The sequence below is a fragment of the Lichenostomus cassidix genome, chromosome 12, assembly GCF_008360975.1.
Source record: "Lichenostomus cassidix isolate B80296 chromosome 12, HeHo_3.0, whole genome shotgun sequence".
NCBI classification, from domain to species: Eukaryota; Metazoa; Chordata; class Aves; order Passeriformes; family Meliphagidae; genus Lichenostomus; species Lichenostomus cassidix.
This window is the reverse complement of record NC_139493.1, coordinates 17,968,177-17,993,729: the sequence shown is the minus strand read 5'-3', so window position 1 is coordinate 17,993,729 and position 25,553 is coordinate 17,968,177. Positions and strand designations below refer to the sequence as shown.

Here is a 25,553-nt window from a genome sequence, read left to right as displayed (position 1 = left end):
ATCTCTCAGCAAGAGAGGGATGAGCCTTTGTGAGGTGATGGCTGAGCTGGTTTCAGCAAAAGGTTGGGAAGAAACAACTGGAATTATCCAGCTACTTCTCTGTCCTTGCTGGAATATAATTCCTTGGATACTGATGAGTCATGGGGTCACAAATAAGTGTAGGGGTGAGGGGGAAAGCTCTGCTGACAAAATGTAGCAATGAGTGCACATCCTCTGACATTCCCAAGTGGCTGCACACCACAACCTCTTCAGAGCTGAGAAAAAGGGTTGTGTGTCACCCCTCACCCCTGGGGTTTGTTTAAAATGAATATTTTTGAATCCAGAGGAGGATACCCAAGAGGTAATGCAGATCTGGTAGAGAAGCAGAGGACACCTGGTGGTGTTTAGTTGTTAGCATATAAAAAACAGCAATCCAAATCAGATGTACATGCAGCTGCACCAGCAACAATTAACAGAACCCATGCTTTAAATAAATAAAAGATGGAGTGATGGAGAATTTAAAATAGTGTAATCATGGAAACACACAGAAATTTCAAACAAACAGCTTCTGATTCCAGATGCTGCCACTACTTTATGAAAATTACAACTTTAACTTCCAACCGTTACAGGCAAGAAGTAGCAACTCTACAATCATAGGAGTCTGCCACCTCCACCAAACAGACACATGCTTTGGGAAAGTAGGACAGATTCCCCACTACTGAAAAACAGAAGGGCACAATGTTGTCAGTTTTGCTGGAGAAAGATCCACAGAGGCAAGAGCAGGGAAAGAAGCAGTCGAGCAAAGTCTGGGGCAGTGGTGCCACCACAAGTGGCACCACCTCAGCACCTCCTAAAGCACAGCATTTCTGGCACTGCACAGAAGAAACACTGGTCCACACAGAAGAGAGCTGAACCCAGCTCCAGACTGCTACAGAACTCATGGACTGACAGACTGTGAGTATTCAGATTCCCATATTAAGTTAGTGGAACTGTTCTTTGAATTGAAGGTGCTGTTATTAAGATTACTCTGTGGAACTTTCTATAGTGCAATAGATACAGTGAGCTGCAAATATCTCTTGGAATTCAGACACTGAACACGGTCAACCTCTGCAAGACTCTTCCACTCTAAGGAGCTGGAGGGCACAGGGGTGGTGAGGCAGAAACAAAAAGTACACATGCAGTTGTGAGGGGGCTATTCAAAGTGTGCATTTTATTGCCAAAAATGAAATAAAGCTCAAGGTCACACTCCTGTCATGCTCTTTCATGTAAATATATTGCAGTGAGGATTAGAACTTACTTGACTGGAAAGGAATGAATAAAAGTAAAGGACTGTGCAACATGCAGAATATTATACCCTTCCTTACACAACTTTAATGCATGGGCTCAATCCCAGCCAAGATTTTAAGTGTGAAATTTTGTTATAAAAACCCAAAACAAGTGCTTTTCTCTTTTGAACCAGCACTGTCAACAGGGGAAGAAATCTTCTCATCTCTCCAGCTTGTACCAACACAAACATGTGTGGTAAAGCACACCAGTGACCTGGTTAAGACCAGCCTGGTTTAAAAAGCCCCAACAACCCCCAACAGTTGGTTTGAACCCACATCAATTCCCCAATCTGTTCGGATCTGCAGCCACGCAAACACCTACACTGATAGGAGCGGTTACAAGAAAACTGCTCCCTTCAGCAGCAGTGCTGGCTGAGAGTGAAAATTAAATTGAGGACCTTCTGGTGTTTGCAGGCTTTCTTACCAAAGTTAGCAAAGCAAAAACTTCCACTGAAAAATAGATTAGAGGCCAAGTTCAGAATCAATATGAGATGGAAGATAGCTTTACATAAACCTTCAGATGAGCTCTGAATTTTGTCCCAGATGACAAACTAGAAGTCTCAGCACTGACTGTGCTACTGGAAACAAAACCAATTTAAAAGGGACTAGTAGATGCAAGAAGCAAACTTTAGATTTAGCGTAAAATACATAAAAATCAGCTAAGGAAGAATAGCAAAGAAAAAAGTTGTAGGAAAGTTGAAAAACAAGGCCTTTATATGAAAAAATCTGCCTTGCAAGTCTCAAGGAGAGGATTTGAGCTGGCAAGGTAGAGGTTGAGATGGACTATTCTGCATTAACCAAACAACCTTTTCCCCAGAATTTGTGTAATATAAAAATTTCCAAGAAAAAAAGCCCCAGATGTCCTATCTTCTCAAGAGTTTACTTTGCTACCTTTATTTTTAATGTGAGCCAACAGCATAACCCTTTGGAAAGGTTATCAATATGTTAATTTTCGAAAAAGCTTCCTCTTTTTTTTAACTTATTTATTGGAGTAAGTAACAATACATACACAGGCCTTCAGCTTCTGTTTTGATTTAATGAAATTAGACTTCTTTGTAGCAGCAAAGAAGTTGAATACAAAACAAACTTGACCAGTAAGTCAGTACAGGTATTTGAAAGCTTTTGTATTCAGCTAAGTTGTGACAAGATGAACCAGCTGAGCAATACCAGTTACTTACACCATCAGAATGTTTCTTTGTGTATTTCCATAAATTGTGCTGTAGATTTAGATCATTCTTTCAAAAGTAATGCAAAATTTTTTGCTAATCTAAGCAGCAGGAAAGAATTTTAAGTGTGAGCTCAACAAATCTACTGTTCTTTATATTGTGTGCCATGGAGTACTTAAATAATAAGTATTAATTTTAGTTAATATATATTAATGTAGCACTTAATATCAAGGTGTTATTAATATCTTTAATAACTAAAATACTTTTACTAAGGAAAGAACAAGGTCCATGGTCTGACTTATGAGCAGCTAAATCAGTTCAGAGGCATTGCTGGGCACTGAATCACAATCCTAGGAGAGAACAAAAGTCTCCAAACCCCAGCCATAATTGGACCTTTGGGACTTTAATATTCAGAGTTGTAAAAATTCATTAGTTATAATGTGATTATTTCTAATATAAACACATTCCTCTTAGCATGCTATGGTCTCTCCTCTCAAAGTATTTGGAATGGAAACTTCAGAAGGTTTTGTCTGAGTCATTTGATGTCAACAAGCTCAGAAGAGCAGAGGTCTGGTGCAGCTTTATGATAGAACCTGCCTCACATCATTAAAGTTTTACCTTATTTGCCAATACACAGACTGTTCTCGTGCTTCAGGTGCTCCCTCCCAAAATTCCCAATGTGAAGGGTCACACACAGGCTGATTTATCATATGTTCTTCTGTTGTCACAATAACAATTGTATAGATGGTGACTTAGCTGTGTGTACCAAACTTCCCTGTGTGTATCAGGGTTACAGAATATTTCATGTTTATTTTAAGCAGATGTTATGAACCCAGTGATGTCTAAAGATCTGACTGTGTTTGGAATTTAGTGTAGGCATAAATTTAGCTCAGACTGATGGCCTTTGCTCAGACCTTGGGTAGGGAATTTTGCAAACTACAACCCATAGGAAGATAAAATGTGACTTTTGGGTACCAGATTCAGGCAAGTGTAAATTCATGAGGGAACAAGACACGCTTCAATTTCCTGAGACACATTTATTCATTTAGCACTCTCCCGAAGCTCAGACAGGTTTATAATGTAGGACTTGAACATCCAAACGGAGCCAGGCTCAGCACGAGGAGAGCGTGAGACAACCCTGAGCACAGCCACGATGATTAAACGCTGTGGGTTTGTGTTTGTGTTCCCCGGGGGATGTGTGAAGAACTGGAACGCCGGCAACAAGTCCTGAGGAAAGCCTCGCAACAGGATAAAATATGAATTTTAAATAAAATTAAAAAAGAGGAGGAAAAACAATCGAAGAAGGGTTGCAGAATTGTGATGACCTAAAAAAAATTAAGCTGCAGCGGTGGTGGGGTGGAAGACTAAAGATTATACCTACCTGCTGAACATCACCGTGCTGCGCTGAGGGTGCTGCGTTCGGGGGATGGCACAGGCTGGGGGGACCCTGAGGGGACAGTGAGGGGGCCCTGAGGGCAGTGCTGAGGGGACCCTGAGGGCAGCCTGAGAGGATCATGAGGGCGGCACCGAGGGGACCCTCAGGGAAGCCTGAAAGGAGTGCTGAGGGGAGTGCTGAGCGGATCCTGAATGAAGTAGTGAGAGGATCCTGAGGGGACCGTGAGATCCTGAGTGAAACACTGAGGGGATCCTGAGGGGAGCACTGAGGAGAGCACTGAGGGAAACACTGAGGGGATCCTGAGGGGAGCACTGAGTGAAGCACTGAGGAGAGCACTGAGGGAAACACTGAGGGGATCCTGAGGGGACTGGGAGGGGAGCACTCAGGACACCCTGAGGGGACGCCGAGCGGGTCCCTGTCAGCGCCCCGCGGCCCGCCCAGCCGCTGCTGGCGCCGCAGAGCCCGCCATGCCCTCGCCGGGCTGCAGGGGGCGCAGCGCGGATCTCCCTGCCGCGGCCTGTCGTGCCGCCGCTGGGCGGGCCGGGCGGGCCCGGGGCCGGGGCCGGGGCCGGGGCCGGGGCCATGGCGCTGCCCGTGCTGTCCAGCTCGGCCGTGAAGTTCCGGCGGGTCCTGGCGCAATTCCCGCAGGAGCTCAGCCTGGCCTTCGCCTACGGCTCCGGGGTGTTCCGGCAGGCGGGCGCCTCGGCCGAGCAGGGCGAGGTGAGCGCTCGGGCCCCGCGGCGTTCCGGGTGCCGGAGCCCTCCGGCCCTGCGGCGTGTGAGCGGCGAGGCGAGGATCCGGATCGCCGGGGAACAGCGGCGGGGCGGTGTGCGGTCCGGCCGGGGGCTGCCCGGGGTGCTCCCGGCACTGGGGTTGGCACTGAGGGAGGCTCGGGGTCGCCTTTCAGCCCAGTGTGCAGACTGTGTGTTTTGAACCTGCTTTTAGAGGGAGCTATCACAGCTTGTCCGACCTGCTGTGCACCGTGTGAGGGGAATTTAAGCTATAGTGCCGCACTGAAATGGCACTCTGGGGGCTTCCTCATCGTCTGAGGGCCAACAGCTTGGAAAGAATGTTTATTTTTATTTTGTGTGTGTTTGTTTATGTGTTCAACCTTTTTAAAATTGTCAATCCATAGTATTGCTCATTATGGCTCGACTGGGAAGCACTCCCCAAAAGTATGACTTGAAATGTGTCACGTTTCTGGGAAAAGAAAAACAGGATAATAAGAACTCCAGAGCTCTCCCAGCATATCATCTTCACACAAAAGAATGGGGAAAGAACGGAACAAAGAGATTATATTTTTAGTAGTATTAATGAGTTAGCTAAAACGCTGCCCACAGTTGATAAGGCACAGAGAGCAGTCCTGGTGGATTTGAAGCAACACCACTGCAAACAGCAGTTTGCTGTAGGTACGAGTTTTGAGCTTTCAGCCTTTCTGTGTGCAAGCAATGTGTGTGCTGGTTTCTCTAGAAGAGAAACACTGCATGCACTGTAGGTTAGAAGTCTTTGGAGTCTGGGCTGTTTTGTTGATAAAAGCAAAGGAATACACTAGAAAGGAATATGCTAGAAACGCAGTTCCTTGCTGCCGGCTCTCGGCTGGTGCCTTTATCTGCTCACATCCCCCCCTTCATGGCCTTGAAAATTGTCAAAAGTGCTGTTCATTAGCACTGAAAGCTATTCTTCTGAGCTGTGAATTAGGGTAGTGGAGATCTTACACCTGCTCCCCTCTTTTCGAGGGTTGAGCTTTGGTCATGGCCAGGAAAAATTTTGGACTGTCTGATAGGCTGATAAGAACCTTGTGTCTTCATCAGAACCTTTGAACATGATCTGACATTAATACTTATGTTTGGAGTATTATTTTTATTTTTTCCTCATGAAGAATGATTAGCTGGAAGTTTGATACTGTGTATATCTTAAATTATCGTGGTGAGGTATAATCCCCACCACTCTTTCTGTTTTCCTCAGAACAATATGCTGGACTTCGTGTTTGCTGTTGATGATGCTATGACCTGGCATATGACAAACTTGTTGAAGAACAGGAGTCATTATTCCTTCCTAAAATTTTTTGGGCCCAAACAGATAACTACCATACAGAAATATGGAGCAGGAATTTACTACAACACGTTAGTGCCGTGCAATGGCAGGGTAAGTACAAGCAGTCTGAGTGAATTAAGTCAAGTGTTTATATCTGTGAAGTATTAAAATGATTAGCTTAAAGCAGAATTCAGGAAGCAAATATTGCAGGTTGTAATTGTAGACTAACTCGTGGTATCTTCAATATTTATGTCTCAAACTGCTTCACTAACAGCATTTTAATTAAAAAAACAGAGCAGCTGGTCTTGCACCTTAAAAATGTGAGCTCTGCTTGAAACTTGCATCTAAAGCTCTTCAGGAACTGGATTTATATTCTTTACCATTTGCTGTCTGCCAGTTTTGGTGGGGGTAAACTTTTGGTGGTGCTTAATTTTAGCAGTTAGCCATGTAGTAACAGCAAAGTGGACTCCTACTGTTTGTTTTATCTGAAATGCAAGTTGCAACACAGCAAGCTGGAATGGATATTTGTGTTGTGTGGTGTCTAACATCCTGACCTGTGAGGCTTGGGTGTAATTAATAATTCTGGTGAGTGGTCCTTGTCCAGCAAGTCCTGTTCCTGCAGCTGTGTGTTTGGTAAGGAGGAGGGAGGGAAACACTCCGGCAGTCTTGGTGTTCTTGCCTCTGCATGAGATTTTGGGGTTTAAACTTTATTTGCCTGATGTCAGAAGGGATTTGGGATTTCAGCTGAAGGACCAGTGGTCTTTGCCATGACATTGTATTCTTGGCTCTTTATGCCCTAATCTGTAAAGACTCAGCCATATCACAGTCTATGGTCCTTTGTTACCCAGAAATTCTGGAGCTGACTGCCTTGCTGTGGTGATAACCTTTGCAAATTCAGGTGGTGCAGATTGGTAACAAACTGTTGAAAGTCCCATCTTTTTTCCAGGCACATAAAATAAGCCACAATGTTTTTTCCTAACATCAAAGAGCAAAAGAAAAAACTTCTTGGTACAAACCAACCTCCCAATAAAAATACACATTGAATGTCTTGGGGTTTTAATTTAGGTGTCTGACGAACAATTCCATGAGTTTTTTCAATATCATAAAGGATACTGTGTATTATTCCAACATGTAATATTTGCCTGTAAATAGGAGATTTTTCTTTCACCTCCTGTGTTAATTAAAACATAAAAATGTTTTCCTATTATGCACCCAGTTTTTTATTGGAGGTATTTGTTCCTTAGAATTAATGACAGTTATAGCAAGTAGTAAGTTTCATGTAGGGAAAATGCTGCAGGTGTAGTTTTTTTACAAAAGCCTTCCTTTTGCTTTGTTTTTTCCAGATGATAAAATATGGAGTGATTAGCACTGATGCCCTGATTGAGGATTTATTTCACTGGAAAACTCTTTATGTCGCTGGGCGCCTACAAAAGCCGGTAACTGTTTACTTTTCTCTCTGGAAATGCAGGAAATTACAGGGCTGGGAAATGATCAGTTGGAGTTTGAACTTTATCTGTTAGGGATCTGTGCATCAGTACTGCACAAATAATCTGCCCTGATTTAGGCGTGGAGCCCTAGAGGGATAATCTCTCAGAAAGGAGGTGAAATGTAGTTCTTTATGATGTTCTGTGTTCTGTGGAAAGGACCTCTAAAGGTGAGTATATTAATAACAGTTTTCTGTCTGTAGTAAATCTTGAATAACTGGACTCTATTAATGCCAAGTCCCTTTAATGTTAAATGTATTATTTGCCTTTTATAACAGATTATAGGGGTGGCCAAAATTTAACACAGATAAAGAATGGAATCTTTAGAGATGAAAGCTGCTTTGCTGGGCAGTTACTGTCTGGTTCATAATCGATTGAACCATGGGCTCTGCATGTTGGTTTTTCTCCTCCATATTTGGGTCATAAAGAAGAGGTCTTTGCTTTCCCCCTTGTGCCTGACTCGATGTGCTTTCAGCAGATGGCAGCAGTGCTAAGAGAAAATTTGTTAGGAGGGGAGGAGAAGAATTGGAGGAGCAATCTCTTCTTGGAGCAGAAGTTAATTATGCTTTTAACGAAAAGATTTGGAGTGAAAGTTTGAATAGATTGTCTCAGACTACTGGCTTTATCTCCAGAGACATATTACAGCAATGATCCAGGTTAGAGCAGCTGTTATCTTTGTCAAGAATGAAACTTCATACATTGAGAAAGATAACTGAAGGAAGAATTCTAAATGTCATCAGGAGTGAATAGTGAATAGCTATTTTCAGTGTAACTGCATTTGCTGCTGCTTTGATTTGTGACATGGTACAGTGAATATAAGTTCTCTGTACTCTGAAAAAGCCTTCCTTAACTTTGGTGCTCTTTCAGATTTACCCCAAGAATCAATATCCATCCTTGTTGTACCAGGGTGATAATTATTGTACTATGACTTCCTGGGAGATTTGGAGCTCTCTGAACTGTTGAAAATTTTTTCATAAATGCTATCACTGTTTCAGGTGTTCATATTTTGAAGCCTGGCATATTATTTTTCCTTTGACTAAAAACTGCTTTATATTAGGGGGGATTTTTAGAAAAGGAGGAGGTAGGTTTTGCTTCATTAAGGTGAGGCTGGGGTCTTCCATGAGGAGAAACAGCATCTCCACTGAGTTTCACATTTTATAAGGCTGTAACTGTGGTGTCCTTAACATGTCCATAACCTGCTGATACTTCCATGTGACTGTTTGGGGTGCCACAGATTTTTCTGTTCTGACTTTCCTTAGATTTCCTTGTAGCAGCGAGTTATGAACACAGATGGAAGTGAATTGGTTGATGAGATTTTAAATATTGATTTATCCTCATGACCAGCCTGTCTTAGTTATTGAATCTTTTTTGGCCAACTCTGTATTGTAAGATACCAGAATGGTTTGAGTAGGGAGACCTTAAAGCTCATCTTGTTTCAACCCCCTGTGCTGAGCATCTTCCACTGGACTGTGTTGCTCCAAGCCCAGTAAGATTCTCCCACACTTTTCAAGAAAATATCGTTTACTCTGGAAAGTGTTTTATCATTGTCTTTCACTCTAATGCTAAAAAATACCAAAAAAAATGGCAGGAGAAGTTAGGTGGAATTATGAAAGGTTTGCTTGTACAGTGAACTCTTCATTTTAAAAATTAAAGAAGGGAAAACATCCTTCAGAAAACCCCCTTGGACCAATTCCAGACTATCATATAGATTTGCTGTCAGACAAATCCATGATTTAGTCAGAATGATGGAAACAAGCTGCCTGTTGTATCCAATACCATATCAGAAAGAGATATTATTCCAGTTTTATGCCTCTTAAAGATTTTTCCATAACTGAAAGGTATGGATTCATACCGAATGCAGTATTGGCTGCCCATGACATTGCTTTGCCAGTGTCCTTTCTACAAGGAGAATTGTCAATACAAGCAGATAAGTCTGAGTCTCCTGCTTTCTTTAGTGAAACTGGGTTTGGTTTTGTTTGGTTTTCCCCTTCATTAGCAGGGTATTCACATTGCTGAAGAAAAACAGTTACTCGACAGGGTTCCTTAGCTGTTTCAGGTTGTATGGGGGGGAAGAATTCCAAGTAGTGCTGCAACTCATTTGTGTGTGAAGGGGCTTTTGGGGAGAAAAATCAAGGGAGATACCTTTGTTCATAATGGCCAGTGGGTTTGCATGTTAAGCTATTGCAGAGTAGACAGATATTTAAAAAACTGCCTTTTGTAAGCAAGGCAGTATTGCTTAGCCAGAATACTTGAAAGAGCCAAACTCACACCAAGCAGGTATTCCTAGGGGAGTTGTTTCTGGAAGTGCATAGTTATCCATCTCCTAAACCAGGCTGCCTTCATCTGCCTGATGTTCATAACAGTGTGTCTCTATCTTCAGTTCTTACCAAACATCTGCATCTTATTCCAGTACATTTCCATATCCTAGGTGATTGGATTCTGTAGTTGGTCTTGAACAGTTTCAATGTTTCCTCAAAAGAAACACTTTCTGTGGTGTGTAGAGGCACTCAAGTGATCTGTTCTTTATGGATGTGTGAAGATCCCCTTGAGTTCACATTCTTCCCATGCAAAGAGCAAAAATAAAACTCTGCTTCTTCTAGGACAACTCATGTCTGAGAAACTACTTGAAGCCTTTGATAGGGGAGTCTTCTATTAAAATAAAAAAAATGAAGATGAATAAGAAAAGTTACCTCTGTCTGGTGCTCTGTTCTCTTTCAGTAAGAAAGTAGTCTTTTTTTCTTACTGCATAATCACATAATCACAAGTATTTCTGTTGATGCATTCATATTTCCTGTTTTGATTAATCTTAAATTTATGAAAAGGTGACTAATTCTTCAGAGATCAGCTGATGTCTGTTGCATATAGCAATTCCAAACCTGTGTGTAAAAACAGCATTTTCTACCAGACTGTTAATTCTTAAAAACATGTTCCTCTCTCTCACATGGTGTAAATGAAAGGGAATACTCTAGTACTTACTGCACCATAATAATAAGATCTAATCTTAAATTAATTTCTTACTCAGTCCAGCAGGATAAATAAATATCATTTCTAGTTTCATCTTCAGTAGCACTTCCCTGAAGTCTTGCTTCCAACGGTTCTGCTTTTCCAGGTGAAAATCCTGGCCCAGAATGAGAACAGCAAGCTGCAAGCTGCTCTTGTCAGCAACCTGAAGAGTGCAGTCACAGCAGCCTTCCTCATGCTGCCAGAGAGCTTCTCTGAAGAGGATCTTTACATGCAGATTGCAGGACTTTCCTACTCTGGTGAGTGTGTGGGGTCTGAAGTGGCTGAGGAGAGAAGCTGTAGTTGGAGCTGTTGTACCACAGTTGGAAGTCTCATGTGTGATAAATCATCTGCCTTCTTGCTTTGGCCCTGCACTGCTGCATGCACCAAAAATTCTGTCGGAATGGTGGCTTACATAACAGCTCCAAAACACTAATTGGGCTTATTCACAGGAAATAGGGGTAGGTACATCAGCAAAGCTGCTTATACCTGCCTGATTTATGAGCAGCTAAGAGTGAGTGATTGGATATGATGAAATAATGTGGGTTCTCTTCTGTTCGCATGGATTGTATTTTGGTGTAATGTTTCAAAACCTTGGGAAAAAAAATTTTTCTTTCCACTCAGTGCAGTGTTGAGTCATCTGATAGTCTGACTCATACCTTGTCATGTCTTTTTGAGCGTGCTGTGTCTAAGGATCTTATTTAGTTAACTTAAAGATCCAGATTACGATTCTTCCGTGTGCATTTAACACTCCTTGTGTTGGTTGGTATTTGTTCAGTTTCTTTTTTTTTAGTGGTTAGTTAGGAAATCGGTAGGGAAAAAGATTGAAGAAATTTCTGCAAATGGCTCTTCAATATAAGATGTAATTGTTACAGTTCAGCTCAGCATTGCTTTTTAAATGTGGACATTCTTACAGAAATTACAATGAACAATTTTGTTTGGAGTTGTACTTTACACAGCACTTCCTTTGCTCCTACAGAAACACAAGTGTGGCTTTTAAAGAAAGCACAGGGGGGTGTAAGCTGCAGCTTGGCTGTAATTAGGTGTGTTACTGTTTTATGTAACACTTCTCAGGGCAGTTCAGATTGCAATTTGCTTTTTCATAGCAATTCTTTTCTGAATTGTTGCGTGTTTAAAGCAACAGGAAGAGAGTGCTGACAGTGGGATTGCCAGCAGGGATGTTTGCTGCTTATCTGCCCACCTGAAACCTGTCCAGCAGTGGCATTGGATTCTTGGTGGGCAGCAGTGACCAAGACACCTTTTTATACATTCTTTGAGACAGTGCAATTAAACAAAAATCAGTAAAATGCAGAGACTGGCTGTGCTGTGTGAACAAAGCTGAAGCAATACAGCTCCCAGTTAGGAGTGTTCAAGAAAAAGTGGATATTTTATTTTGCTGCCATTTTGTTAAGTCTTTCAGAGGCTGTACTAGTAGACAAAACTGATTTTATGTGTTACTCTAATCAGTCTCCTTGGAGACTGCTGAAAAGAGTTGTTCATGCTTTAATTTAGAAAATGTTTATCCTTTATTTTTTCCTGCATTTTCTGGGAGCAGAGTCAGTACCATTTATATGCGAAGTGTTTGTTTTGGGGCTTGGCATAAACTGGAATAAACCAAGGAAGGCTAGCAAGTTGCCACCTTTCAACATTTATCTCCTGAATGTGGGAAGTGGGAAAAGGAATTGATTCAGGATTTTGGTTGTTGATACAAGCTCTGCTGAGCATCTAACTGCTGGCTGGAAATCCAGGAGGCAGCCAAGCTAGTACCTAACAGAGGTAGTGGAATGCTTTAATACAGTCTGACTGGCTTTTCACTTATTCTCTTTGAAACTCTTCAGTCATGTAGGAGAAAAGAAAGTGTAAAGGCCAGTAATGTAACAGTGGTGTTAAAAGGAATTTCTTTTTGAAACTACTAACACAGTACATGGCTAAAAGGAAAAAGTGATGCAGTGATCTTACTGTGACTGCCATTAGCTGAACTCCAGGTACTGCCCTTGGAGTGCAGAGTTAATGCAAATTATTTCCTCTCAATACTGGAAAATTTCAGCTTCTTTGCTTGTGGATACAATGTATTAGGACTGGGCAACTTGTTTAGTGATTGTTGAAACTGATGTATGGTTGCACAGAATGTAACTGTTACTGCTGCTTGACAGCTGGAATTGTTTTGTTGTCCAAGTGAAAAAGTGGACATGTGGGCTGATGACATAACATTACAGCAGGGGCCAATATGGGCCTTCAAGGACATATTTTCTGTGCTTGAAGGTATATGAAGGGGTTTTTTGACTCTTTGAAGGTGAACCTTACTGTAGATGATATAGGCATTGGTAGAGTTGGAGAATAGAGTTTGAGGTGATGGCTTTGTGCTATGTTGGTTTCTGTTATATTCTCCTCTGTGTGTTGGGTTTTTCCTAATGGTTTAACTCTTTCTTTTCCTGCCTAGGTGATTTCAGAATGATAATAGGAGAAGACAAATCCAAAGTGCAGAACATAGTGAAACCCAACGTTGCCCATTTCCAGAAGCTGTACAGTAACATACTCCAGGACTGCCCTCAAGTGGTGTACAAGCACCATCTGGGAAGGCTAGAGGCAAGTGTTCTCCTTCTAAACAGTTTCAAAGCAAGCCAGTGGAAGTGCTTTATCACACTGACAGAAGGCAGGAGTTATGCCATGCACCAAGGAGAGCAGCTGTAGTCTCTGTACTTGCTCTTTGTTATGTTTCTGTTGTTTAGTTAATTCTGCAACCAGAGGATTTGCCTTAAATACCAGTCTCTGCATATGTAGGAACTACTGCTCATTTTCTCTGAGCATGGGCACAGAACTAGACCCAGCAAGGGAACCAGAGCAGATCACTGTAAAATGTGTGTTCTAATGACTTCCATATGGAAACAAGAGTCTAGGAAGTGAGGAATAAACAGATGGTTTGTGTTAGAGACATTAGGCTGTAACTCAGAGGTGCAACTTTCTGCAATCAAAAACTACATCTCACAAAAAACCTCATCAAGTGCTAGTTATGAAGATCAGCTGACTAAACCTAACTGAAATTCTGGCATTAATACCCATACAAAACCATTTTTTCCTTAATTTTTGGAAAATCCAGAATGACCAGTATTTCAAATTCCATCTTTCTGGTGTAACATTGCAGTTAGGGGAGAGATGCCCCAGCCAGTAGCAATTTGTCCTCTGGTAATCTGCATGTCCCTGTGTGAATATTCAAGTGTGATATAAACTTCTTACAAATAGCATCAGTTGTCTCATGGATATGGGTATCTCTTTATCCTCAACCTTGGTAATTATCTCCCAAATGCCACCTTTTAGGATGTGTCTTTGTTAGAAATTGATTTAACTACAGGCTTGAGTACAGTAAACGATTTTACTGCAATGCTTTGGGATAAAGCATAGGCAAATCTGTATTATGCTGCAGCTGCCTCTGTGTTTTCTTATTGCTTTTGAACAGTTTAGAGGAAGCAGTATTTAAATGAATTTGGGAGAGAATTAGTAATACTTTCTTCAAGAAAAAACTCCCTGTTGTTTTACCTTTAAACAAATCCTGGTATCATACTGCAGATATATTGTTGGATAATAAATCTGTCCATAATCCCATAATAGTCATGCAGACTGTTGATTAAATGCCCTCATTTTCCTGGTGATTTGAAGCAAAGTGCTTTAATACTTTTATTGCTTGCACCTTCCTCTGTTTATTGGCAGTTATTCCCCAGCCTGAGGTGGCTGACTGCCGCTGTGGGTGCAGTTTAACACAGAGTGGAATCCCCTTCTCCAGGATATGCAGAGCTACAGAGCAAACTCTCTCTTCAAAGGCTCCTCAGCACCGAGGGAAGGCAGCCTCAGTTCTCAGAGCTTTGGTTCAGGCATGGATTCCTCCCACACAATGCTCAGAGCTGCTCTGTCGGCTGCCTCTGTAGCTGGTGGCTGACTCATCTGGAGATCATTTTCTCCACACTCACAAAAGGGAGTGGAGAGGGCAACCAGACTCCTGTCTGATGTCTCCACGAAGTGCCTAAAACCTTGTGTGGGAGGAATGGAGCTCTTCAGATTTTCCTCCACTTTTGGAGAGCTCTGCCCCATCCTGCATTACATTTTGGATCAATCTGTACAGGCCTGCTTGTTGGTATCACTGTATTAAAAAAAAGGGTCGTTGAATTTCTGATTTAGATTGGAAAATGTGGGATGAATGTTTTCTTCAAATTACACAAACCAGATGTGGTTTGGAGTTTAAAGCAGAGAAAATGGTTTTCAAACTAAACTTGAAATGTGTGTATGTCTGCAGTTTGATTATAATCAGGCAGAAGATACTCAGCTAAGTGGTCTTTTGGGAACTTTTTTTTTACTGTAATGTTCTTATGTTTCCAAAGGAAATCGGATACAACAGGAATGATACAGTTTCAATGAAAACTTACATGCAGACACAGCAACATCATGTGTGTCATCCCTTGAATAAAAACCCTTCAGGTTGAGAGCTGAGATCCTGCATTTCCCTTTGCTTGGGAAGTTTTTGTTAGCATTGTCAATGACTTTTGTCAGTGAAAGGGATCAGGTTCTGTGAGATATTTATCAGAGGTCAATTTTCTGACTTTTTTAAAAAAAAAGAGAACTGAAGGTTTTTAATGTCTTATTTTAATAACTTTCAGATTGATAAAAGTCCAGAAGGTCAATTTACACAGCTTATGGCTTTGCCAAAGACTCTACAACAAAAGATAACTGCTCTGGTAAACCCTCCTGGAAAGAACAGAGATGTGGAAGAAATTTTACTGCAAGTTGCCCATGACCCTGACTGTGGATTTGTGGTGCATCAAGGTAGGTCTGGACCAATGTCTGTAATCTCCTTTACGACATGAGAGATACACAAATCTATGGTATATGTTCTTCTATTTTGAAAGGATGATTTAAAGAGAAGGGTGAAAAAATCCAGGAAATTAATCGTGAAATACATTCCTAAAAGCCTGGGTTTGGATTTGTTTGGTTGCAAACAGATTATCTGAAATACTAGCAAATAGCATTCCAAGTGCTATGGGAAGATATGTTTTGGTTTGGGTCCTGAAAGAAGCAGCATTTAGGGAATAGTGTGGCCTGCTTAAACCACCTGACTCTGATGCTTCCATCTTCAGGCAAAACTTCATAAAAATATTAAGCTTTATATCCTCCCAGTCATCCATTGCAAGGCTGAGGTCATTTTCTGACTTGCTGACATTACCCTTCCCAGTCATCGTGGTTAGCCCAGACATGTGAGCTCTGGCACAGAACTGCAGCTTGGAGGGAAAAGGCTGAGGTGCTTCTCATCAGCGCAACTGCTCTGAGGCAAGATTATGTCATATGAGCAAGTTAAAGCTGATGCTGCAGACACCAACGTTCTGGTACACTGCAGGAAAATGAGAAAGTTTAGTACTTGGAGTCCTTTGTGTATTTTAAGAACTTGACATATTTTCTGTTCTAGGTAGCAAATTTTGCAAGCTCCCTGAGCACAGCAAAACTTCCCTAGATGCCTGGGAGCCACTAGGCACTAACCAAATGCTGAGGGAGCTCTCAGACTGATTTTTTTGGGGGGAAATAAAGCTCCTGAGTGTTGCAGTTCTCCATGGCAGCGTAGGATGAACTGCACGTGGACATTGAGGTGTCCAGTTCTTTCATGGCACCTTCTGTGCTGGGCTGCAGCAGTCATGGGATTCAAAAGCAGGATAAAAGCTGAAGCTGGGAGCAGGGGATGCAGTCCTGGAGCTCTGAGTCAGCCAGCCTGAGCTCATTATCCTTGGGGTGTATTTCTGGGGGGTCTGGCAGGCCCAGCTGTGACTGCACAGGGAGCGGCAGTGCAGGATCCAGCACTGCACTGATCTGCTCAGGCCCAGCAGTTTAAAATCTCTTTAGGAGAACAAATCAAGATGTTCTTTCACTTTTGTGGCCAAAGGATTTTCCTAATTCATTGATCTGGGTAAAGGCCAGGACAAGCCATTTGGGAATCCTACAAGACAAAGCTGATTACTCAAGCTGAATTGCGTTGTCCCAAGATATTTTGTTACATCAACGTGATTTGTTCCTTTCCCTTCCCTATTCTTACCCCTCAGATGATTTTCCAGAGGAATATTGTGTCCTTACTTTTACATGGACTACGCTAAGCTTTGTTCTTCATTATGGAAGTAGCTTTGAAAGAAGAACTTAAAAATATTTGAAATTATATTCTAAGTGGTCAGTGCAGAACAGTCTTTCAGCTTGGAAGGCTAACTCAGACTGCTGAATTTCTACTTTTTAAAAGTATTTAGTGGTGTGCAGTAGTTTTGTACGTATCAATATGTTTTTATATATATTAGAACAAATATAACTTAATAGTTCTGACCAAAAAGTTTTAAGGTTTTACATATTTTTCTGTTATTACCTGAGAACCACTGGAGAGCAAGAACTGAATGTGCCACAGTGCAAAGTGGTAAACAATCCTTATCTCCAAAAGCTGGTAATTTAGAAAAGCCAGGCAAGCACTGCACAATAGAGGTATCTCTGCTTGATCAGAGAAGTGCCAAATCCCAATTTCATGTTGAAGTAAACAGGGAGTATAATTTGTTCTGCTCTAGAATGTTAATTTACCAGCACTCAGATGAAACAGCTGTGAATCCTTTGTGATTGATCATCTTAGGAGAGAACTAATGGGAGCACTAAATAAAATTATTTGATCAATTGCTACTGTTTGTTGTCTGTTTTAGTATTGATTTGGGGTTTTTTCAGTATGTTGTATACAAAATAATTTAAAATAATTTAAAGAATATTTTTAATTAGTATGACAAAGCAGAGCAGAAACAAACTTTCTCAGTGTAAGTGTGTGTTCTACTTTCAGGCTGGCTTGATTGCATAAGTGGAACAATATTTAACTTGTGAATAGTGTGGGGTAAAAAAAAATCTCCACACAAGTGCTAAGATGAGTAACATCTGTGTGCTTTTCCCTCTGCAGGCATTTCAGGAATTGTGAGACCCTCCAGTATAGTGCAGAGTGCTAAAACCATCCTGACAGCTGGTAAGAATGTGTGTGACTTCTGTCAGCATGGCCCTGCTGATTTCACAAAGGAAAAATGACAGGGCCCCAGTGCTGCCATGTGACAGGAGTTTAAAGAATAAACTTCTGTGGGTTTAATTGACAGTCCCTGGAAAATAAAAGTAACACTTAAAGCAGAGGCTTTATTGTAACTATTGCAAAATTACAAAATGCTGAAAGGAACTGAAGCCTGTGTGACTCTTAACTAAACAAACAAACCCCTCAACAACCCAAAAGTAAGAAGAAACCAACTTCTGAGTTCAATCTCATTTTCTATACAGGCCAAATTTGGTTGATGGGCACTAGTTCTGCACCTAATGCATCAAAAAGGCTTGAAGTTGCTCAAGTAATTTTCTGAACTCATTCATACCTATTTCAAATTCTTCCACTAAAGCAATTACATTCAAATGATACAACTGAATGACGTCTGACAAAACTATTGCCTAACTTTGTTTAGTATCTGGAGGAGAGTAAAGTCATAACTCCATCTGAATGACACCATTTTTGCTATATATCAATTAAGCACACTGCAGGTGTTATTTTCTACTGGTTTCCAGCCAAATAGGTAACATTTTTCATGTAGGGTTTGTTGCCAGAATGACCAGCTAGCGGTCAAGAATTCTGGTATTGTAAATGCCTCTTTTAGAAACATCAGCTTTCATTTTATCAGTTTCTGAATCCATGGAGAGAAGATTTTTTGGAGCAAAATAATTGGAAGGGAGGGGTCAAAGACATGTTATTGCTGTTGAATTCAAGTTATCCTGAGTGCCCTGTGGGGCAAAGCTCTTTGTGTAAGTGCAGGAGTAGGAACAGGAATAGTTAAGCTGTGTAGATTATTTATGCTCCCTTTTCCCCTGTTCTGATGGACAGAAAATCACCTCTGGGACTCATTAGCTCCTTTTGTGTGTCATGCAGTAAATCACTGACAGCTCTCTTGGTACAGGGGCTTTGGGGGGTCCTAATGCATCTTTTAGTAGCACTTGTAATTTTTATCATGTTTTCTGGTTTGTGCACCTGAAACTACTTATTTCTGAAATGTCTCTATTTTCCTTTGTCTTAACTGCCCTTTGCTTTATATATAGTGGGTTTTTCTCCACTTTAAACAATCTCTAGGTTCCTTCTAATCAGTCAGTTATGTAGAGTTGTATTTAAAAACTATTTTCTACTAGTGGTTTTAGTGTTGAAAACATATTTTTGTGGTTTGATTCAGGTAGAGTAAAGCAATTTTGGTCCTTTGTCTCAAGCACAAGCCCACTTTGAACAAGGAGTCTTGGAGGAGTTGATTTATTTTATTTTTTTAAAACTTTTTGCATAGTTTAGCCCTTTTTTTTTTTTAATATATTTACACTCTTCTGCCAGAATCTGGCCAAAACCACTAGTGACAGAATTCAGGAGTGACATTTCACTGATCAGGGATGTCACCTCAGTATTTCTGAGGTGTGATGTTTGTGTGATCTGCCCTGGAATTGAGGAGGGATGGGTCTCCGTGGCTTTAGGAGTTAGTTAAGTTAGCAAAAGCCTTTATTTTATTTTATTTTATTTTATTTTATTTTATTTTATTTTATTTTATTTTATTTTATTTTTAATATTTGTCTCCAAACACTTATGACCGAGTTTATGTTAAATCTGTCAGTGTCTTCTAATGAAGATTTTCTTCCAATCCTGGTTTCGTCATTTAAAATGCATCACTAGGGCAGCATTGCTGCTGCTGCCCTGGCTGGGCCAGTTCTTGGGGCTCTCCATGTCACAGGATACAGAATTTACCATAGAAAACACAAGTGTGGCTCCAACACTGAAGTATTTGCTTGTCTCAGGCAAGGAATGTGTTTTACAGGAAAGTGTGGAGCTTTAAATTCAGTCCCTAAGGATGCTGTATTTCTTTCTTCATTCCTTTTCCAAATCTTGTCTCATATTCTGTTCCCCTAAGACCTATTTTCACACTTTCTAGTGGAGACTTCAGGAAAAGTATAAGGCTCTGACCTTCTGCAGTGCTTATGTCAAGAATAGTAGCTTAAAATAAAAGAATTATGAAGAAGATTCATGAACTCTGTGGCTCCATTTAGTAAGCATTTAGTAAGCTGATTTTTTTATTGCTCTTCCTAGTAACTGTACAAATTCTTTGCCTGCACAAGAAATAGTTTTCATTAGCTGGCCATCACTCTTTCTGAGGTGTATTGAGTGACACAATCTGTTTTCCTTAGCTGATTATTTTATCTTAACAACAGCAGCTCTGTTGTGAAGTGAGATGCCTGCTCTGGTCCATAGCATGGCAGTGCAATGGACAGCATGGTTCTAAATTCAGTGTTCAATCAGCAGGAGCTGTGCTGGGATGGCATCCTGGCTATTGACATTACTGGCAAGGAGCACAAGCACAAGAAAGAATTTCAACCCATTTAAGAGAACTTTTTTCATCTTCCTCTGCCAATGTGGTTTGCAAGTCGGGCTCCAGCTCTGTGTTTTTGTTTGTTGTTAAATGCCCTATTTAGTTTTTGAAAATGTGCCTGGGTATTTCTTCAAGTCTGTGGTGAGGTTGCCCCTCTGTTTCCCATTAGAGATGGCACCAGTGTTTGATTTGTTTTCCCACAGAGCCAGAGTCTGCCTGGGCTTTGGGAACTCACTCTGCAGCTCTTATATTTAGCTCCTCTGAAGGAGATGTCGATACTTCTTTAGCTTCTTTTCTTCTTTATATTTTGCTCAAGAAATGCTGCAAGCCTTGAAAATTTTTCTATAAATACAATATTACCGATTAAATCGTCAGTTGAAGCATTTGTTCAAGATACTTTAAGTCAGCACAAATGTTCTGAATAGCATTTGTTTTCAAGGATTCAAGGATTTTTTTAAGGAGCAGGCTTACATATAAAATACTCTGGTTTGGTGATAATTACTCTCTTCATCAGCTGCCTGAGCAGATGCTGCAGACCACTGGCTTCACTGTAAATATCTGTACAAGGTTTGCATGTGTCTGGGCATGACACATTAAAAATATATAACTATTTGCTCTACGTGACAGCTCTTCAGCAGTGCATACATCAGTCCTCCTTTTCAAAAGGAAATAAAGGACATGCAGCCAGGCAAATCTACCAGCAAACTTTGGGGGACTTACAGCCAAGTTGCTGTCTTACAACACTGACACTGGCAAAAAGCTCATGGTGGATTGTTAAGTAAAACCAGACACGAGTGGTGTTTACGCTGAAACGCTGTGGTCCTGGGCCCATGTGCATCAGCTCTTTGTTCTGTGTCCTATAGTGGAAAATCTAAAGGGGAGGTGGAACCACCAAGGCACAGATTCACAGCTGAAGACATTTTCATGTGGTCCAAGTGCTTCAGCTTGTGAGAGTGAGCCGTAATTACAACCATTAGCTTCTACTCCAGCTGTGACTCATCAGCCCGAGGCTGCTTTAGGGAACAGCTGGATGGCCAAACCTGCATTTTGCCCGTGCTGGGGCAGCAGCGAGAGCAGCTCGTTCCGTGGGGCTCTGGTGGGTGGAGATCGGGGAGTGCTCCGTGCAGGGGAGGAGAGCCAGGAGAGCAATCCCGTGGTGCTGAGCTGCTGCGAGGGGCAGAGGGAGTGCCAGGCTGCAGTGGCAGGCTGCAGTGGCAGCACAGCTCAGCGCAGTCCTGCAGTCGCTGTGCTGCCCTGGCACTGCCCCGTGCTGGGCTGCACTTCCAGAAGTACCTGCGATTCATTGGAATGGCAGAGCAGCAGCCGTTCTGTCAGAGCAGTTCCTGCATGAGAGAGGATCATGCGTCTCGGGCGTTTTCAAAGCCACAGCTACACGGTTTGGACTTTGTAGCTTGGAGCCAGTTTTGATTTGTGCTGTGCCACAGCTCAGCCTGGCCTTGTGCTGCAGCTGGAATTGTTACTCCGTGTGCAATTTCCATGCAGATATGTTAGGCACTTTGGGATTTACATGATTATTTACTTGTTATTTAAGATGCTGCAAAGAAAAGCCTGTCATGACTTCATTAGTGTGCTTGCTTTGACAAAAACCTATTAAATGTGGAAAAGTTGGAGCATACATATGGGTTGCATGTGGGTAAGTTCAAAATGCATATGTGGATGATTTCTTAGAAAAGGCAAAGTTTCAAGTGCAATTGGAGACATGAAAAGGGCAGAGCTGATTCTGTACAGCACATTTGTTATCAGAGGCTTCTTATTCTGTCACATTCCTTCAGAAATAGAGGGTTCACCTCTCCTTATTTCTGCCTACTCATTTGACTTCTTGCAACTCAACTTTGAATTACTGGCAGAACATCTATCGCTTAAAATATTATATCTTTAATTGATTTCTTTCTTTTACTTTCTTTATTTTTTTTCTTTGAGGTCATTCCAAATCAAATACTATTTTGCCACTCCCATGCATCCCCAAAAAATGAAAGAAGTCCAGTGCAGCACATGGCTAAAGTTGGGTTGAGGTTGCCTGTTTGTTCCAGATCTTTCCTTGTGTTCTGGTCTGTAGTATTGTGTGGCTAAATTCCTTCTGTGTATTTTTAGTCAGTCTTGTCAGGTGTTCAATTAGATCAACGTAGGAAAGATTGTAGGAAGGATAATCTACTATACTTTTAATCTATGCATGTATCAAAATTGAAGCTTTTTGTGCAGCATCCAAACTTGCCTTTTCAGTTCTGAATTTGCTAGGGTGTGATAAAACTGTTGTATTCTGGAAAGTCACTCTGTGTTTAATGTTGGGTTTTTTATTTGTTTGTTTTGGGGTGATTTTTTTAAACAAAAAGCTGGAGGAAGGAAAAGTAAGTAGCTGCACTGGCTGGGATCTCAGAAGCCCCCTGAAATGCCAAGACTAACAATGTTTTGGTTTTAAGTTTCCAAATACTGGATGACTAAACCCAGGAAAAGGCTGTGGGTTTTTTTTATTTTTTATTCTAGGTCTTTAAGAGAAGGCTCATCTCTGCTAAAACTTCAGTAATTGTTTAATTCCAAGGACACATTTTACAAATTGTGTGGGAGTCGTCCTCAGTCCCATCATATCTAAAACTCAGAAGTGCTTGGGGGCATTTATGCTGCTGTATCTCTGAAAACTGAGCTGTCTGCCTTTGTTGCATGCCAAGTGCAATGGCATGGTATTTACCAGAATTCTGTTCTATTTTCTCTGCTTTGATAGCACTAGAAGTATTTTTGGTGTCATTATTTACTGTGCTCTGACTGTGACAAGAAGGTTATTTGCATGTCTGCCTGGTGGATTAGGCTGTCATTCCCCCAGGGAAATACTTCATTTGATGTACTAAGCACCTTCTGTCTGAGTCAGCCTTCCTAAATGTTGATTTTTTTATTGTTTTTGTCTTTTTTTTCTTTTCTAGGGGCAAAGAAGTCTGTAACTTACAGCATGAAGAAATTGTATAAAATGACAAAGGGAGGCTTAAAGACATCTTGAGTCTTTACATACTGTGTATGGGTAAATAAATGGTACTTTTTCTCTAAATATTTTGCAGATGTGACTTGGCAAACTTGAGAAGATTACAGTGTATTTAAGAAGTCTGTTCTAATGATTTACATGCTCAGTTTTACTAATGAAATAGGACCTTTTTTTAATGGGAGGTTTGTTGGCAATAGGGCAAAGGAATTATACTCTGTAAATACTGACATGAATTTTCCTGTGTATTGGAGCTTGGATTTTGAAGAACCCTAAGTAGAAATGATTGATTGTACAGATGAATTAAAAGCCAAAGTCACTCATTTTCTATGTGTTGTTAGCTTTACTTCCCAAAATACCCTCAGAGTCAAAATTATCAGTGTCCCAAATTTGATTCTTTCAGGGATTTACTGAACTAGAGAATCCACTGATTGTTAAGTAGATATGGAACTGTCATTGGACATTTCTGCACTGACAAGTTCATCCTTAGAATTCCTCTGAGGGTGCTTCCTGGGTGCTTCTGCAGGGTAAACCTTGGGAAAAGCAAATTATTTCTCAGATGTGTGACATTCCTGAATCCAAAAAAACTGCCACAGTGACTTTCAGTGTGGGGGAGAGAAATGAGCAGCTTGGCAGGTGTCAGATCCTTTAATAAGGATATTATTTAGTAAAAATAAAATTGGGTGTTCCTCTCATGAGGCTGAAATGAAAATGCCCAACTCATGGCTCAGCATTGTCACAAGTGCCAGAGTTGGAAGGAAAATTGTAATTCCATGGATCTGCTTGGGCAGACTTATGAAATAGGTGTTGTTTGGCAGAAGATTCTATCAAAGCACTTTAAAATTGGGAATATTATGAACCAAAGCACATATCATTTGATTCTCTGATTATCTTTTTTCCCCTGAAAATACTGCCCACAAAGATGAAACTTGAGCTCTCTTTAAATTAGCTCAACTTGAGAAAATTGGAATTTCACATGACATGTTATATTATTCATGACATGAAAGAATGGGCATTCCTGGCAGTATGCATGTCTGATGCAATAAACTGGGAGGATCTTTTGTAAATAGAATATTTTTCACACTGACTCAGGTGGGTTTGCTAATTTGGGAAATTCTTTGTAATAAAAATAAGCAGAGCCAATATTTCATTTTACTTGTGAGAATGTCAATGATAAAAACAATTTAATGGTACAAAAAGGAAATAAAACTTATCTTTCCTGATTAGCACGTTTGGTTTTTTCCTGTGTATTATGTGGTCATTAGGGCCATGTCTCAAGCTACATTTGATTTAGTGATCTCAGTTTAAAAAATAAATTATTACAATGAAGTTGTCTGCTAATTGTTTCCAGGGAGCAGTTCAGAGCATAAATTTTAGAAAAACAATAGGAAATGTATTGTTGTATGTAATATGACTCATGCAGGCTTGCTTTAAACAAACTTTCAAATATGGATTATTTTTAAATATTTAAGTTTGAAATTTTAATCCAGACTCAGGAAATAATTTAATTCCTATTTCACAGTAATTACTCTCTTAAGTAATTTTCAGAGGCAGATTCCTGATGCAAACAAATCCCCTTTAAATGTCCCTTTGCTGATGGCAGAAGGCTGCCTAACCTTTTTATGGGGACAAAGAATGTTTGCATGGCACTGGCATTCTCTGTCCCTGTTAGCAAGAGGCCAAAGTCCCCAGTTTGAAAAGTTTACAAGAAATGGAACCAGGGAATTGAAGCCAATTAAATAAGCTTAACCTTGGGGTTTGGCTGGATTTTTTTGCTTGCATGAAGAGGTTCCTTCCTAGGTAATCCAGAAGGCTTTTAGGCATAATTTTTAGGTGAATAGGGTGTATTAACTTGCTCTGTAGTGAGGAGCTGGAGCAGTTTTTACATTTCAGCATAAGCTTTAGTAAGAAATGTGAAATCAGGTGTTGACTTGCTTAGGAGTGCTCAGTGGGAAGGTCAAGACCAGAAAATACTGATCCAGTGGTAGAAACAGCCCCTGGGAGATCCAAAGCCTTGGGACAAATGGAAAGCTTCAGGATGGAGCCCTGACCTTGTGAAGGAAACACTTGGCAGGTAAGGAGTGAGAACTGCCTGCTCTGGTCACCTAACGAGGGGACAGCTCTGCTTGGGGTGTCCCAAATGAAGGTGGCTGCAGGGGACCTGCACATGGCCAGCAGCAAGCACACAACTCGGATTTTTACACCAAATTTGCTGTTAGCAAAATTTTTTAGCAGGGTCCAGGGTAGTGTTCAGGGAGGGGGGAAGGACATTTTCATCTGTGAAAGTCTTGGGATACAGAAAAGTCTCAAAACCGAAATTGAGAGCACATAATGTATCTGTGTAGGAAATTGGAGGATTTAAAATGTAACCCTTTGCATGAATAGTTAGCAAAATTAGTTAGTTAGTTAGTTAGTTAGTTAGTTAGTTAGTTTGTAATTGAATTGAATTTTCCATGTTTCAGCCTTTCTTGTGTAGTTGTGTTTACTTTCCTTTATGGCTGTGTGGGAAGGAGTCTGAGAGAGACTTCCCTCCTTCCCTCCTTCTCCCCTTCTCTCCTTCAGTCCTGGTGAGGATTTGTCCTTGACACATCCAGGAGGATCACTCTTGGTGAAGTTGTGTTTTTCTGGGTTAATTCTGTTCCAGTAGCCAACTTTTGGAACATGAACACTGCAAGCAGAGAAAATAGAGTTGTTCTTACACTTTTAAAAAGTGCCAATTGCTGCAGACTGGATTGTTAAAAATCTATTCCATGTACTGAATACATTACCA

General features: G+C 40.9%; 1 protein-coding gene across 1 annotated transcript; it reads left to right on the top strand.

Moving 5' to 3' along the window:
• Positions 1 to 4,396: 4,396 nt before the first annotated feature.
• TAMM41 (TAM41 mitochondrial translocator assembly and maintenance homolog) lies at positions 4,397 to 24,006 on the top strand. Its single transcript, XM_085073063.1, has 8 exons — positions 4,397 to 4,586; positions 5,832 to 6,011; positions 7,244 to 7,336; positions 10,494 to 10,644; positions 12,825 to 12,964; positions 15,025 to 15,196; positions 17,334 to 17,396; positions 22,731 to 24,006. Exons 1-8 carry the CDS (start codon positions 4,449 to 4,451, stop codon positions 22,802 to 22,804), a joined length of 1,011 nt encoding a protein of 336 aa, XP_084929189.1. The 5' UTR covers positions 4,397 to 4,448; the 3' UTR covers positions 22,805 to 24,006.
• The last annotated feature ends 1,547 nt before the right edge of the window (positions 24,007 to 25,553 follow it).

Coding starts and splice junctions, on each gene's coding strand:
- TAMM41 (XM_085073063.1), top strand. CDS start 4,449: ATGGCGCTGCCCGTGCTGTCCAGCTCGGCCGTGAAGTTCCGGCGGGTC. Junction 7,337..10,493: donor CTGGGCGCCTACAAAAGCCG/GTAACTGTTTAC, acceptor CTGCTTTTCCAG/GTGAAAATCCTGGCCCAGAA. Junction 17,397..22,730: donor TAAAACCATCCTGACAGCTG/GTAAGAATGTGT, acceptor TTTCTTTTCTAG/GGGCAAAGAAGTCTGTAACT.